Genomic DNA, 16,368 nt, shown 5'->3' on the forward strand with positions numbered 1-16,368 from the left:
TCTGAGCGATCACTTCGCCGTCGGACGCGAGCGTCTCCTTGATCTCGGCTTGTTCGTCTTGTATTTTGCCCTGTTCTCCGAGGAGGAGCACGCACAGACACTCACTGACACTCACTGACACTCACTGACAGTCACTGATGTTAGTGGATGTTAGTTAGTATTCCCCCGTTGGTTCGTTCGTAGGGACGGACGACCGAATGAGGTGCATTTATGGAACGGAGTGAGAGAGATCTCTACCATCGGATGTATTCACAGTGCTAACGAGACCAACGCCATACCGCAAAGATGATGAGGATGAGGATGACGAAAATAATGATAATACTAATGGAAATGATGATAAGAACATTGATGAGGATGAAGATGATGATGATGATGGTGAACGCTCGTGGGTGAAGAGAACAAACATGTGCAGTGTGCAGTGTACCGGGATATTCCTTGTGGGAGGCGATATGTCATGTAAGTGCAATGTTCAATCTATTTATCCACCACATAGCTCAAAGACACAATTCCAAGCTCAGATAGCTGCGATAGGTGGAAAGACCGAAGTAGTCTTTTTGTCGATGAATCGAGTCTCTAGGGAGTTTTTTTTGGTGCCAGTTACGCTGGAAGAAGGATAAGAGATTAAGCGAACTTGGCAAATATGAGTGAGTGACGAATGAGAATACAGGATGGAAGACAGTGAGCACATACTTTGGCAAGTGTTGGCAAGGTCTAATTAGCAAATAATTGGTCAAAAACATGCTGAGCATTATTTTCCACTCACGGTGATTAGCGCTAGCTTTTGCTGAATATCAGAAATAGAGAAATGAGATTGATTTTAAGAGATTCTATACGAATGGCTCAAATTAGCAACATCCATAACACCTGATCAACAGTCAACATTCGCATTTGTTTCACTTGCCTTCAGCAAATATTGATATTCTTTTCAATTTTCTTCGTACCAGTGGTTGAAGCAAACTCACAACAGAGCATTTCTATTGAGGTTTTTCCTTTCGGGCATTTTTCGATAGGTAAAGTCCAAACAAATTCAGAATTTTCCCCTGCACTCGACGCCTTCTTTTGGTATGTCAAAATCATGACCCTTTCTTATGTTTGGTCTGTATGTTCTGCTGACGTTAATTTTCAAGATCCAACTTTATCTTTTTATTGCAAAAAATTCAAGCGGTGTGGTTAAGAACCGCATAAAAATGTATGCAAAAAAATAATCTCTGCCGAATCCAAGAGGCTTTCCAAACAAGGAGCTTGAACTCGTCTTGGGTTTTGGTGTCTATGCATTTCATTGTTCGTGAAGGGTTGGTCAAAAACCTACTCAGTGGACGGTAATGTCATATAATGCTATTGTCTGGACGGGTTGCCACCGTTGATTATTGTTCTTGTTCCTAAAGTTGGGTTGGCGTGACTCTGGTCCGGTTTCCGACAATGCCAGCCGCCAAGTTTCCACAAGGAATGCAATGCTGTCAAGTAGGTATAGCCCAGGTCTGTTTTGCTCAGATAATGCTCTGTGTTAGGGAAGTTGTAGAAAATCATATACTTGGAATATAAAGTCCCCCAGCACACATTGTTCAATCTGCTTCGGATTTAAAATCCAAGGCATGTGGAATTGAATCAAAAGAACCGGGGTGAGTCATTTCCAGATGTCGAGAGGCTTGTTTTGAGATTGCCAAATGAGAGCGACTTTCATATACCCACCCTGCTTTGAGGCTTTTGTTGGCTTGAGACTTAAAGTACTCGTTCAAGCCTCAGCAGACGTTTTAGTAGGTTTAGTTGCTAGCTGCCACTCGGAAGAATCTGAGTAAGACTCGTCTTTGCAGTTGTAACGGAAAAAATGAGCAGCTCCCTGGTTCCTCCATCAACTCCTCATGCCTATTTCATCTGAGCTATGTTCACACGTACTGATTTCATCGGACATTGGGAGGGTATGAGGTGAGGGTAGAGAGTATTGTAGCTAAAAAGCATTGTACTTATCTATTTTTAATGTTATCCCGAGACCCTAAATAAAACATTATCATCATCATCATCATCACCAAAATGCTAATCACAAAAAGTGACTCAAGAAACCCTCAAAATGCCAAACTTAGTTAATTGATATCATGCTTACCATCCACAATGATTAAGCGTTGTATTTAAAGCCTGTATTTCAGCCGTTTGATCCTTGATGACGTGGGGAAAACTTGAAAAAAATGGGTGACTTTCAGCGACTTTTGTTCACATATTAGTCGAGGGCAAATCCAATGATTTTTGTCCTCTTAAGCAGAAACTTGAGAAAAGTACCATTAATAAGGTGTATTTTGAAGTCTGACTTTTAAGGCAAGTATCATCAATGAGACATTTGGACTTTAGAGCAGATACTTGGAATTGAAAAATAACTAGCCGTAAAAGTACCCATATCTGATTGGGTGTCAGAAAAATGTAAAAAAGATATTCCTTCAGCAAAATATTTGCCACAAATGTCGAACCCAAATGGTGAAAATCATTCAATGCTATTCAATGCTTCTAGGGCTATCAGAAGTTGTAACTAGCAAAGTAGATTGAGCGCACTTTCTTTGAAAGGTGTGCAAGGGGAACGGAACTAGCAATTTCGTTTTACTTTCAAAGGATCTTTCAAATATACTGGTTTGAAAGCAGTAGACTAAGTTGCAAACATGAGAGCGTTAATTACATAAGACCCATTTGAGCCATCACATACGATGCACAAAGTCCTTTTTCACTTGCAGGTGCGTAGGTACACTATATTCCATGAGTTGGGTAAAAACAGTCCGCCAAGCGGAAATAAAGCTATGTGGGAAGCCGCAAGAAAAAACTAGTTCCACGTTCCCCAAATTCAATTATTAAGAAACCTCATGATCAACAGTATCATTATATCATCTGTGGAGGATGAGAAAACGCCACATCAATATGTTAACTCAAACAAATTAAAACATTTAGAAACGCCCAATAGAACATTCCGAAAAAGACACTTTTCACTTTGTGAATGCTCCAACTTTGCTGTTACACTCTAGATATACTTGGAAAATTGGTTGCAAAAATGTGTTATTTTTATGCATCCTTTTTAGCCTCTATCTCTAAGAAATATCTGGTGTAAAATGTTCTTCACGAATTCTACGCAATTTAAGCCTTCATTCAGGCATTTATGATGATTGGCTTTAATTTTTGGTGTATTCGATTGTTTGTCATTTCATTACCTCTTGTAGAATTGATTGGTGATAACAATTTGCCCAGGTGTTGTTTTTGCCTGTTACTTTGAGGTAAGATCACACTATTCCTAGGCTTGCAATTCGTCTAAACTCTATAGAGAAAGCATACGGTATGTGCGTAGAACAGAAAAGTGGCAGCTCTGACAATGTTGCCTCACTGAAATTGTCTGAATTAATGTCCACTTCAACAATGAAATATGCATGTAGCAATGTTTTATTGTAACTCCTTTTCTAATGATCGTCTCAGCATAATCAGACACTTGAACAATAGCCATAACTCCAAAAGTTTCAGGTTTGAAATTACCATGCCTGATGAACTTTTGTTCCTGAATCATGAAAAATGTTTCTTTTATACTTGAATAAATCAACTTGAAAGGAGTCTCTCACTAATTCAGATGGCTTGTGCAATTCATTCAGGACTGTCCTAATACTTATGCGATTGAAATGCATCGACACAACAATGCCAATTTCTGGCGCCATGTGATAATGCTGCTTGAATTCTTACCTTATGTACCCTATGTATGTACGTACGTAATTAATCGAGTGGTTTCGAAAAAGGGTTCTGATGTCAATTGGGAGGCGGTGGCTTGAAGAATGAATGCTTTTCTTCCCTTTGGCTTTGTAGTTGACCGACTCGCCTCTCCAAAAGTTGCGCCCACGTCGGTGTGTCTATTCTGGATTCTGGATCAATACTCATCCCAACCCAGTCCCAATGAAAACATCGCGTCTGTCCTCTTCTTCCTCACCACATCCTCCCCGTCCATCAATCCGTGCTCCTTTTGCGGTCATGTCGTCACGTTGAAAGAAATCCTCGAAGATCAATTGAACCACTTATATGGGATGTGATTCACCATACTCAGGCAGGGTTGGGCGGAACAACTAACAGCCAGATGACTATAAGGATGATAAAAAAAGCATCACGATCCAGGCAGCCAGCAAATACTTATAAAAAGAAACATCCCAGAAACTCCACCCAACGCCTCCAGTGATCTTTATTACGTTCAGTATATGGACGAACCATAGGATATGAATGAAAGATTTTCATGGTTTTTAGATTTTTTAACGCAAAATAGAAGTACGCCGATAACTCAATCATCTCACCTCTGGCGGTAGAATACGATAATAAGAAAAGAATAAAGATTCCCAAAACCCTTATTCTCCAAAACGAGCTCTAGAATTCTTTGAAGAACAAGTAGTGAACGAATTTAGACTAGGCACTAAAAGTTGATCCTAAGTTTCTAGCATATCCTAGCCAAGCTAATTGAGAATCAAATCGATTTGGGAGCATTGATCATTCCGCTGTATTTTTTGTGACCAATACACCACCTCTCTACAGCCCCTAAAACGGTGCCCCCCAAATCTCGGGGCTTGTCGATCAAATGTACTTTCTTCCTTTTAGAGAGGCCTGAGTATCTCGCTCGTTTGAATGGTTCTCGTCACGCCCCTGATGATGTCTGGATTGACTCCAGCATTGGCCAAGACCCAACATGGTGTATTCCCCTCTTTTATTTTTGCCGGGTGCTTCATCCAAATTTCTTCTCAATTCAGGCTGAAAGCAAATATTTGAGACCAAGAAGATGCTGAGCCCGCCCAGTCGCTTTCAACCTTCACCTTCAAAAAAGCGGAAATAAATATGGGAACATTCGGGGACAGGTTTATGAGATTTTTGCCAGGAGCTCAACGTAGCTTCGCTTCTTGAATGCTCGATAAACGCACACTGTCTGGGAGTGCGTGCCTCAGGCGCTTTTCAATCCGCTGTCCCCCGGTTGCGATAAGTCTTGATAGATGGCGACAAATTGTCAAAACATCTCGAGAACAAATTTTGCGCCTGACATCATTGGCCGGCAAACGGCAAAGTACTAATATGTACGTACGGAGATTATTAGCCCGACAGTTTTAAGTGCGTACACTCCAATCCACCCACTCACACTTATCTTACCATTTTGTCTTTGGACTTTCTTTGCAGGTCAAATCAGTCACCAAGGAATTGTACTGTTAGACCGATCTCGGCCTACGTAGATAAAGGCCATGACCATGGTGGCCAACCAGAGCCTGGCCCTCAACTACACGGGATCCGACTCGGAGGCTTTGGGATTTCCGTCTGAAAACGAAGCCCACGGGATGGAAGTATTCGACGAGGAGCACTCGGGAGCGATGGCCATGATCTTTGAGTTCATCATCCCGGGCGTGTTGCTCAACACCATTGGTCTTCTGGGCTTAGTGGGTAAATCAGTATTTCTTGAGAAACAGGACAGGAATGAGTGCGATCATTAGGATAATCCCACGTCCAGTCAATCCGTCCGTCAGTCAGTCGGTCGGGTGGTCACACTATTATTATTATTATAACAATTTGTTTTTCCCTCCTGCTAGGGAACTTGATCTCGATTATCGTGCTGAGCCGACCCCAGATGAAGAGCTCGATTAACTGCATTCTCATTGGTCTGGCCACTTTCGACTCGATCCTCATTGTGACCTCGATCCTCATGTTCGGCTTCCCGGCCGTGTACGCCTACACCCAAAGCGTGTTCGACTACTATGTCTTTCACCTGTTCCCGTACATGACCCCGTTTATTTACCCCATTGGCATGATCGCCCAAACGGGCAGTGCCTATCTGACCTTGTGCGTGACCCTGGAGCGCTACGTGGCCGTGTGTCTGCCCTTGAAGGCCCGCTCTCTATGCACCTACACACGGGCCTGCTGGTACGTGTTCGGGATCACGCTTTTCGCGGGTGTGTACAATTTGCCCAGGTTCTGGGAGGTGTCCTGGTATTCGTCCTTTGATCATGAGTTCAACCAGACGCGCACGGACATCATTCCCACGGCCTTGAGGGATAACCAGATCTACATCAGTGTGTACATCACGTGGATGTATCTGGTGGTGATGTACATCATCCCGTTTTGCAGTCTGGCCGTGCTGAACTTGATCATTTACCACGAAGTTCGTCGCGCCAATTCCGAGCGGGCTCGACTCACCCGCCTCCAGCAAAAGGCACCCAAAACAACCTTGATTCACAATCACAACCACCCACCCACCCACACACACACATACACACTTTTTGATTCGGTCGCTTTCACATGTTTCATCCGAGGGGAGGCTTATGGTATGGCGGAGAAAATGATACTTCTCGTACTAGCTTTCTTTCTGAGTAGCACTTTATCACCACACGGCAGCCTATCTCAGTTGTAGGATAATTCCCGCTATTGTTGTGGAGGTTAATGGTTTCCTCACTCACCCAAGCAAATTCCCTACGCATGCGTACGTACTACTGTCAGCGATGGGAAAAATCGAGATTGATCGAATTTCTGCCACTTTCTGCCACAAGTTCATAAAATGGCAGAAAGTGGCAAAAAATGGCAGAAAGTGGCAAAAAATGGCAGAAATTGTTGGAAGGTTGTCAAAAATGGCCGCCGGTGGTAAGAATGGCCGATCTTGATTCTAAAAGATGTCAAAGACAAGAAGGATCATATGGGTTGGATAAGTTTTTTCGTGTGTCCTTTGCCCTAAGGCCTATTTAACTGGAAAATGTTACTCAAATATTGATATTTATACTGTTTGATGGTTGATTGCATTGATAATAGTATCCATGGACCACTTGCAGTATCCAAGGCCTAGCCACAACAATTACAGTTTTTTTTCCATTGTCATCATCAAAATGGTATTAAATACGATATAGCTTCCTTAAATGCAATTGTCGTCATTTTGACTTTAAAAAGTTTAGTACAAATGGCATCCCTGAGTCAAATCGATTGCGATGGCAAAGTTCAAACTCGATCACACTCCATCAATGACGTTTAGTGGTCTTTTTTTCATTTATTTATCTCACATTCGATGCAAAATACATCGTGTCAAAACTACATACAGGTAGGCTTAAAAATGAACAGAAGTGATCGTAAATACTAGAAACAGATGATATAGAATGATACAAAGAATTCTCTAGTCTGCCATTTTTGCCACTTACTTTGGACCAATTTCTGCCATTTTTTGCTACCAATTACAGCCAGGTGGTAGAAAATGGCTTTTAATAATTTCTCATCCCTGGTGGTAGTGGGAAAGAGACTCAATACGCAAGGGACAAGGCCAATCCCTTCTTGGCCTGCCAAAGGTTTCAGATATACAACATACATAGCCCGCTTTCAAGCCCCCCTTGGGTACGTACGGTAATAATGTTAGCATTCAAAGTCGACCTAGCATCTGGAAAGTGTGTGATTTGTGAAAGTCTCTGTAGGAAATCGGTTTGGCCACCATGCTCATGGTGGTGGTGATCGCCTTCTTCTTGTGCAACGTCTTGGCTCTAGTAGTGAACATCCTGGAATTGAATCACATCAATGTGATGCCCTTGAACAATGTGTCCAACATGCTCATCACTCTCAACTCCTCGTTGAACTTTATCATCTACTGCATTTTCGGCGAGAAGTTCAAGCGCATATTTTTCCGACTCTTCTGTCCCACCCTCATGAAAGCCAAGACCACGAGTGAATACATGCAGCGTTATCCAATTGGCGCCCAGGCCAATAATCGCTCGCCCCCACATGCTCCACAACGACCAGGACCACCACAAAAGAACCCACTTGTCGTCCCTCTCACACCCAAGCATCACCAGCCTCGATGCCACCCAAGGCCAGGGCCAAGTGACAAAGATAGTGCGGCCAATAACAACCACCCTGAACCACATTCGACTCGTCCACCACCTCCACTTAGAGGCCGACCTGCCACCGTATTATCTTCCATCAGAGATAGCAGAGGGCCTCGAGGGCTATTGAACCGCCAGAACAGAAGGAGGTCAAACGTCATCCTCGAAGAATTGCTCCCATTAAGAGCCCCAGAGAGTCTCGGAGGTGAAAATCAAGGACGAGGACCGCCGAATCATGACCCGACAACCACCACCACCACCACTGCAATTGGTACCACTTCTACTGCCATACCCCACGATGACAGGAATGGGTGAGTGAAAGGGAGAGGCATAACCGACGGAGTTGGTTAAGACAGTCAGTTCCCGAAAAGTGGGTCCATCCACTTTGTAAGTGCCACTTTTTGGGGCTCTCCTTCGTTTTGGCAACGGATTAAACTTTTCAAAGACGATGGGGGTCGTAAATTTATTCTGCCATTTCTTAAGCGAGGAGCATTCATTGCACAGGCAAGTCAGAAAGATGCTATACATACTGAACGTCCGAGTACACTCAGCCACTGAAAGCGGTGTCCATGTGCGAATACGTACGTCAGTAAGCGCACTGAGCAACTGTACAACAGAGAACACAGCTGGAAATGGGCAAGAACTCTTGGGTGGTTGGGCGGTTGGGTGGTTGGGTTGGTGAGAAAGAAAGGATGAGCGCGAATGCAAAGGGGTTGTGGGAAACGTTCTTGGGGTTCCCTTCCAGAATCTTAAGAAAGATATATGGCTCCGTGGATTAAGGGACCAAGGCTGACATATGGCACAACCGACGTAATTGGTTGTGTCGCATAGCAAACTTAGCCAACTACGAGGACTAGGCTCCAAGTACCCCGCCCCTCAAAAACAATGAAAACAAGCCCCTTTTCCCAAGTTCCCGAGTCATGTCCCATATTCTATGTACGTACGTACGTACGTACGCACGTACTCGTATATAGCCCAAAAACACTTGGGCATGGCAATCGACATTATTGGTAGCTGAAGCGATTATTTTCTTTGGGATTCTAGATCAGATGTGGTTTGCACCCCCTCGTCAAGTGCTTCAAACTCACCCGGGACTAACCCCACCCGTCAAAAAATGAGACTCAAAGCCATCCAGTTGAATCGAGATGAATGCTGTTGCTCTTTGTCATCCTCGGCGAGGTCACCCAGCCCTCCCGGATCCAGATTGAGCAAACATGAAGTCCTCTATTGGTGCCTTTGTTGCGGAGGACTCGACAAATTTGGATCATTTTCGCCATCCAATTGGAACAAGAGGTCCTCAGAGCCCCGACGTCATCACCATCGACGTCGACGTCAACCACACCGACGATCCTCGTCCCAATTGTGGTTCCATCGCCACACACTCCGGACCACCCTCACGGCCTCCATGGATGAGCCACTCGAGTTCGATGAGCATGGGACGGATGTGGATTTCAAGTATCCTGAAGACCACGTCCGACTCTTGGATGCACACAAGTCGAGGGGCATCCATTGTCCCGCGGATTGTAAACATTCCCAAGAGGGCTGCTTGGAACAAGATGAGGACGACGACAACGACGACGACGACGACGACGACGACGATGAACAAGACGAGAGAGAAAAGGACAGGTTGAGGATGGACAATTTTGCACGTGGAAGTCGCTCAACACGAAACAGATTAGGCGCGAGATCACTCAAGTGTTTGAAAAGTGATCCAAACAAAGGCTGCCTCGATCCTCTTGGGCAGCAGCAGTGCCACCGGCAAGATATCACGATAACAGTAAGTGCCACATGTCGTCCAGCTACGTGGTAAAAACCAGTCGGTAGGTAGGTGGGGAGGGAACAACGAACAGCTCAATTGCCAATGGCTTGGATTGAATCAAATTAGAGAAAGATACGAGAACATTCGAGGCTCGCTCAATTTCATGCTCATCATGGGTTGGAACCTACCTGTATCTACGCTCTTGTCCTCTCGGCCTTGGCAATTGAAGAGAGTGTTTGTCGGTAGAAATTTTTACGACTGGCCTCTCATTTTCCACGTTTTTAGTGGCTTTGGAATCGCTTTGGACCTCGTGCGAAGGGAAATCAAAACAAATTATTTGAGGTTGCACACAATTAAGCCAGAGCAATTTTTTGCCGAGCATGTACGTACCCTTCTCATCAGTCGCTTCTTCTTTTTTGCGCTCAATGCCGTTCCTTTGCATTTGAGTTGGCTCAACTCAAACTAAGCTTTTTGGACAGATTTGGGCCGGCTTGATTACTTCAGCAATCTACTGTACGTACATATTCGTACATCGGGAGCTTCCCAATTTAGAGAATGAATTGAAAAGTCGTTAGCATCACGTGTATCAAAGATCTATCAGAATTTCGAAACACAAGGCTCTTCGTCCTTGTGTGAATATCTATTCATTGATCAATGACAAGATGAGCTCTCGGTCTTTCCAAGATGCTCCAACCAAAGCACAGACGATTCCCTCCAACCCCATTCGAGGTGATGTTGAGTTGATGTGCAGTTTTGTCCATGCCTATCGATTTCCGTTGGCATTTTCAAATTTTTGAATTCCCTCGAGAGATTAAAGTCGAAACCTGAACGGAGTGGATAAGTGTGATGGAACACGACGGACTTTGGTCGATCTCAAGTGAGCCAGGCAATTCTGATCCCGGCTGAAGGATTTGAGGTGATGGAAATGCCCTTGGGTCTTCAAGGCTGCATGTCTTCTTGACGTCTTGTTGCCAACCCACAAATGGACCACGACCAAATTAGCCTCTTTTGTCCGATCTCCTTCCATTGAGTGTCTCTTATGAGCCAATTGGCTTGAACAATTCATGGATATCTAGACCCTACGTACGTACACAAGAAGTACACAAAGAATTGCTATTCGTGTAATTTTTCAACAACATCCAAGCCCTCTAGTCTCTCCATGATGTGATAAGTACTTCGTTATGGGGGTGGGGGTGCAAGCAAATTCAACGACAGTCGAAGGGCGTTTCACAATGCAGACGGAGGTTTTTTTTCTCAATTCTATGCATGTCGAATGTCCAGCCTTGAACTGAGTTTTGTGATAATTGCATTATTCCTGACAAACCAAACTTAACCAATGGTCACTGGATCTTCGAAAAACACAATCTCCTTGAAAACAAGCCTTATGACTTCAGGAGTTCTCGGGTCTCCCTTATAATTCATTTTCTTTTATCTTTATATTCAACGAGCCCGAATACATACATACATACATACATACATACATACATACATACACATGCACGTCGACCGACAGACTGACCGCTCGGTTGGCAAACATCACAAGCGATGGTCGGTCTCCTTAGAATGGATCATAAACTGGTGAAACGTTCGGCTTTGCCAATCAATTGATTGGCCGTCCGACAGCACATTCTAGACATCTAATTTTAGACAATCGAAGCAAGGCTTTCTTCCGGTACGGTTATTGAGGATTCGTGTCATTTGGCACACACTATCGTATCTGTATTACGCTCTTTCAGTCGTGAATTCACTAAGAGACTGATCCGTCCATTGAGACAAAGTGGAACAGTTTTTGTCCTTTCACTATGGATCAATTCAGACTTCCCATTGTCAGAGTAAGCCAAAAGTTGTTCCTCAAAAGTTCAAATCAAAACGTTGACAAAGGAAGCACCAATTGCATCCTACTAGCTTGCTAGCTCTGTCATTAGGGAAACAAACAGCGGGTAATCGTAAACAGAACAAGCGGAACAAATTCATGGCCCACTAAGCAAAGTACATTAATTCCGTCACTGGAACAAGGCTACCCTCAACTTTGGAACAAGAGAGGCTCGACATGAAATCCGAATGTCTGATCCTTGTCCCCACTTTCTTTGCTTCAATTTGCTATCCGAAATTTTGTAAAATCGTAGGTCAACATTGCACAATATAATATTTCCATGAAACACCTGACTGGTACGCGTATCCACATAGGAGGCCTAAGTACAAGGCGTTCAAGCCAGACTTGAAGTAACTTTAGTGTCACTTGACCGCGATCCTGTTTGTGTCCGTGGTCATAGAATTGGCGTTTTTCACATTTTCTCAGAGTGGGCAAATTTTAGAATAATCTACGTCTGAGCCTTTCCTTTAGGCTTCTTCATAAGAACGTGATATTATTTCAGAAGACATCTTTCCAACAAAGTGCCCCATTGCCCATGCATCTTTATGTAAACGATAATAGCTGATAACAGCTTTCGTGGAAAACCGTTCCTGACTTGTAATTCTCCGCTGTGTCTCGTAAGGAACTGACGAAAGAGGTCTTTAATGCCTCACTGGTAGAATTCAGGGCTCTTATTTAGCTAGGTTTATCTCGCGAAATGTTGTGCCCCTTGGACTTGTGCAACTTGCATGCCGCACTACTATCCGTACGTGTTTGATCCTCATTGCCCTTATATGTAGCTAGCAATCACATACTCAACGTATCCACATGAAAGAAGACTGACAGGAGCCGGCGGTAGGCATGTTTTTGCCCCAAGGCTGTTCCAAACTCGAGGTTTGAGTTCAGGATGCCGTTTCTCTTGGACTCCTACGGGCGGACGATTTGTTTGGATCAGGTCCATTGGAAGGCAATAGACCGGAGAACTTGAGCGGCCGACAGACGCATCTCACGCAAAGCGCATTGATACGTGCATGTACGTAGGCTACTATCGTGCTAAGTACATCGACGCAAGCAATGATCCTGGCTACGCTAACCGGGGCTCTCGTCTCCTTCGTTTTGTCTTAATAAAAGTTAATGGGATAGTAAATCCAAGGATTTGACTCAGTTTCTTTAGTTCTTAGGAGAGGAATCCATGATTGGCCAACGGAACGAGACCGAGCCAAATTAGTTGCCTGGACCGCGGTACAATCAAAAGAAACACTCCTGGTGGATTTTTGGGAATATTCTAATTGTGATTGGGTCTTTTTCACCACCTTTGTTTGTAATAGGAGAGGCTTTACTAGTCATTCCAAAAGCTTTAAAATAGGGATCTTGATCATTCTTATAGGCAGAGGAAACTCATTGCTTAGTACTGCAATGAACAATTCGATTGATGCAGGATGCTTGACATAAAAGGAGGGATGGGATTCCTGAACTTTTAATATGCTCGTTAAATTGGACAATCCCATCGCCTTACATAGTATCACAATCAACCGCTTCCATAGCTGTTCATTTATTTTCGTAAGCTGTAAGGCTTGCATTCACCATCAAACCCACCCTGATTAGCCATGGATTACTCCCTAATTATCCAACTCCGGCATCATGAGCAAGACGAGTGGCCTCAATTTATGTTTTCCATTTTTTAGCTTTCGAACTCCTAGTTTGTGCCAAAGCCACATGCAACTTTACTTGCTAGGTTCTTGAGTGGAGCAGGTGCTCCTTTGAAGCGCTGTTTATGACTCTTGAACGACGACCTTGTTTTTCTTCCAGGTAAACATCAATGCACCATCTGTTTCGAGTGCGGGATCGCCTGCTAGCAGGACCGCCGGGGGGAGGGTTCCCTATCGAACAGCCTCAGTCAGGCCATTTCAATCCGTGGTGTCAGAGCATCTCGACGATGTCAATCACCCGAGGGACAGGATCCACCCGCATCCCCTTCAATATCAGTGCATTGGACCAAAGCGGGACAGAAATCAGCGTGGAGGCTGCCCTCACCTACTCGATTCGTTCGGGACAAACAATGAGAAACAGGGCTGGGTTGTTGACGACATGGACAACAACCCCAGTCTCGAGGAGGCCTCGTACTTAGGGTTGATAAATGCTTCTACCAAAGCAAACATCGTCAACAACACCACCGTTGCCAGCATTATTCATTCAGGTGGTGACACCCACCTCATTGACACGATGCGTGGTGAAAGAGATCTCTGTAGGAATGACAATCATATTGATGACGATGGGGCGGAGGAGCTAGAGGAGCAGGAGAAGAAGAAACAGGAGCAAGAGCAAGAAATGGAACGCGAAGAAATGGACGGGAAGATGGAGGAAGAATCCATGACTGTCAACAGCCTCAACACCTTTCCCCACCAAGTGAATGATTGTAATCGCCACAATCAAGCCAAACTGAAGGGGGAAACGACGTCCCTGACAATGGCAGAACTAAGAACGAAGTGTGTCGAGACAGCACCTTTTGTCGTTGTTGGGAGGGAGGAAACGACGAACAAAGTCACCGATGAAGAAAAGTTCCAACTTCAGAAGAGTACCCCATAGCGTCAATGTATTCCGCCAAGAAAAATGAATGTGGACTGAATGAAGTCCCCCCATGGTTGGTGCCAATTGATCCAGAAGGACTGGACCGACTCAAACGCTTGTCCACGTGATCCAAGACAGCTTGGGATTTGGTCAAAATCTGTCGACCATCATTCCACCATGGATCGGGAAACTTATCACCACTTTTTTTAGAATTCCTGATGAGGTTGGTTTGAAACGTCTACTCGGAAAGTTGCTCGAAAAATCCTAATGATTCGAAATATATGTGATCAATGTTCATCCGTGACTCAGAATTATGTCAAGATATATATTTTACATGGATGGACACGACCTCGCCTCTTTACCTACGTAGACCCTTACAATTGGTGGATCAGGAGGGTCTCCAAACAAGACAAGACATAGTTTAAATTGTTGAGGCTAAAAGCATCAGCCACATCAATTATTGTACTCTAACAGTTGAAAAACGAGCCCAAGTATTCGGGTCAAAGCTTGGAGAGACAGGAAATGAGGTAGTACCCACGCTTTAGTTCCTTTATCTTATCATGAGAGGCGATAGAGGTTGATGCAGTTTTAGAGCGAACTTTTTCGGTTGCCACGTTTTACGGTTTATTGCCATTATGCCCTGTTGGGAATTGATTAGGGGATCTTACAGAGGGTCAAAAGCTTGAAAGATGTTTGGGTTAGCCAAAAATATATTTACTAACAATAAAATGGCTGTTTTGACACAAAGTATTCTGAATAAGACATGTCAGCTCTAGTAAGTGCTTGGCTCTTAGCCACACTGATTATTTTTGACATTAAACTCCATTGCTTAACTGCCATCATGGTGAAAGTCTCTTCAGTTGAATACATGTACATCATACATTACGGTTGGAAATGGAGACGAAGATACCTGATTAAGAGCAGAGTTGTCGAGTATCTTATTGACAAGAAATTATCTTTGGGATTGAGTCTGCAATAAATAATTTTTCAACTATTCACATGACTTGTTTACCATGAGTTTGGGGGGGAGTTTGAAAAGTTTTATAATTTTTTATGCTGTTTTTTTTCAATTATGATATTTGTGTAATCGAAGCAAACCTTCAACAACCATAACCAATCACTTAATGGCAAAGTGAATTGCCTTGGATTCTACTTTAAGGCACAATTCCTTTCGGTTATGAGAAACTTGTTGCCGTTCTTCAAATGTTTGCCTGTTAAAGACAACAAAGGTTTTGCGAGCACTTTGAAGGCCTAGAGAATATAGATATGTTAAAGAAGTTATTTTTCTTTCTTTTCCTGACCTCTTCATTGCCTTTTACATCCTTATAATATTCTATGGGAATACGTTGATGCTGTTGATTAAAAAGTATCGTCGGGCTAGGACTTTTTTCTAATCGACATACCAGATCAACCCCACACACCGTCCGCGAACTAGCCCGACTTTAATTCTTCTCTTAGATCTCTTAGAGCTTAGGATTAGTGGACTTGTAATTTTGCATCTTGTAAGGATATTAAGATGCCATTCAGCCCAAAGCCATACGACGCATTTTCAACGGGACAAATGCATCGAAATCGGAAAAGATCATAATTAATTAACACAATTTTTGTTAAACGAGCCGTTCACCTCACGGTTCTGTGTAGGAAGAGCTGGAAAGAAACCCTTTCCCTTGAGCACGTCCGCTAAGCTTGGCGCACTAGTCTGGAGAGGTTCAAATCGAGCCTATTGTATGATTACCGGATGGTGGATGTTGACTAGATATTTTTTTGATCGTTTGCAGAGGTATTTATAATATGGGCAAATGTCTATGGCGAGTATGATGGTGGGAGCATGAGTAATGATAAATGTAAATTGATATGGGTGAATAGAATATAACATATCCCTTCCCGTGGGAGGGGGGCAGGGTTGACAACGGGGGACAGCACAAAATAGCACACGAGGTTTGGTGGGAATGACTAGAGTGTTGAGACAATTGACTAGATAAACATGCATATAAAATAGATAATGTATAAATGACTCGAGTAGATTGATTTGGTGACTAGGAGGATTGACTAGATGTTGCAGGGTTTGATATAAATCCATACTCCATCCGGGTCACCCCGTCCACTGGTCCTCCCCAACCATCCAGGCATTGATGTCTTCCCTAGCGCCTCGGACACCCCATGGTCGACCTGGCCCAGTCACCGCTACATCCATGGACCTTCCGCTGCACCCACGGTCGGGTCACTGCAACCCCGTACGGGCCTTCCGCACGCATTACGTCTCTTCTGGGCCCAAATTCCGCATTGGCGTCCCTAGTCGTCTGGGGGAAGGTTCTTCCGCCTGGAGGCGGCCACTACCGTCTGTGCCATGTATGATTATCGGA

The 16,368-nt window shown here is 44.0% G+C and overlaps 1 protein-coding gene across 3 annotated transcripts; it reads left to right on the top strand.

Moving 5' to 3' along the window:
- The first annotated feature begins 17 nt into the window (after window positions 1-17).
- Window positions 18-14,309, top strand: LOC131888920 (uncharacterized). 3 transcript variants are annotated; one of them, XM_059237873.1, is made up of 7 exons: window positions 18-456; window positions 4,594-5,094; window positions 5,161-5,418; window positions 5,565-6,184; window positions 7,422-8,137; window positions 8,871-9,603; window positions 13,247-14,309. In XM_059237873.1, exons 3-7 carry the CDS (start codon window positions 5,223-5,225, stop codon window positions 14,021-14,023), a joined length of 3,042 nt encoding a protein of 1,013 aa, XP_059093856.1. In that variant the 5' UTR covers window positions 18-456; window positions 4,594-5,094; window positions 5,161-5,222; the 3' UTR covers window positions 14,024-14,309. The 3 variants fall into 3 exon arrangements, with proteins under 3 accessions (XP_059093856.1, XP_059093858.1, XP_059093855.1); XM_059237875.1 differs by having other exon boundaries at window positions 4,743-5,094; XM_059237872.1 differs by lacking the exon at window positions 4,594-5,094.
- Window positions 14,310-16,368: the final 2,059 nt, after the last annotated feature.

Source organism: Tigriopus californicus, chromosome 10, assembly GCF_007210705.1.
Source record: "Tigriopus californicus strain San Diego chromosome 10, Tcal_SD_v2.1, whole genome shotgun sequence".
Classification (NCBI taxonomy): Eukaryota; Metazoa; Arthropoda; class Copepoda; order Harpacticoida; family Harpacticidae; genus Tigriopus; species Tigriopus californicus.

Bases quoted from the DNA above. Each gene is read 5' to 3' on its own strand.
- LOC131888920 (XM_059237873.1), top strand. From the start codon at position 5,223: ATGACCATGGTGGCCAACCAGAGCCTGGCCCTCAACTACACGGGATCC. The intron at 5,419-5,564 runs GTAAATCAGTAT...CCCTCCTGCTAG, and splicing joins TGGTCTTCTGGGCTTAGTGG to GGAACTTGATCTCGATTATC. The intron at 9,604-13,246 runs GTAAGTGCCACA...TTTTTCTTCCAG, and splicing joins GGCAAGATATCACGATAACA to GTAAACATCAATGCACCATC.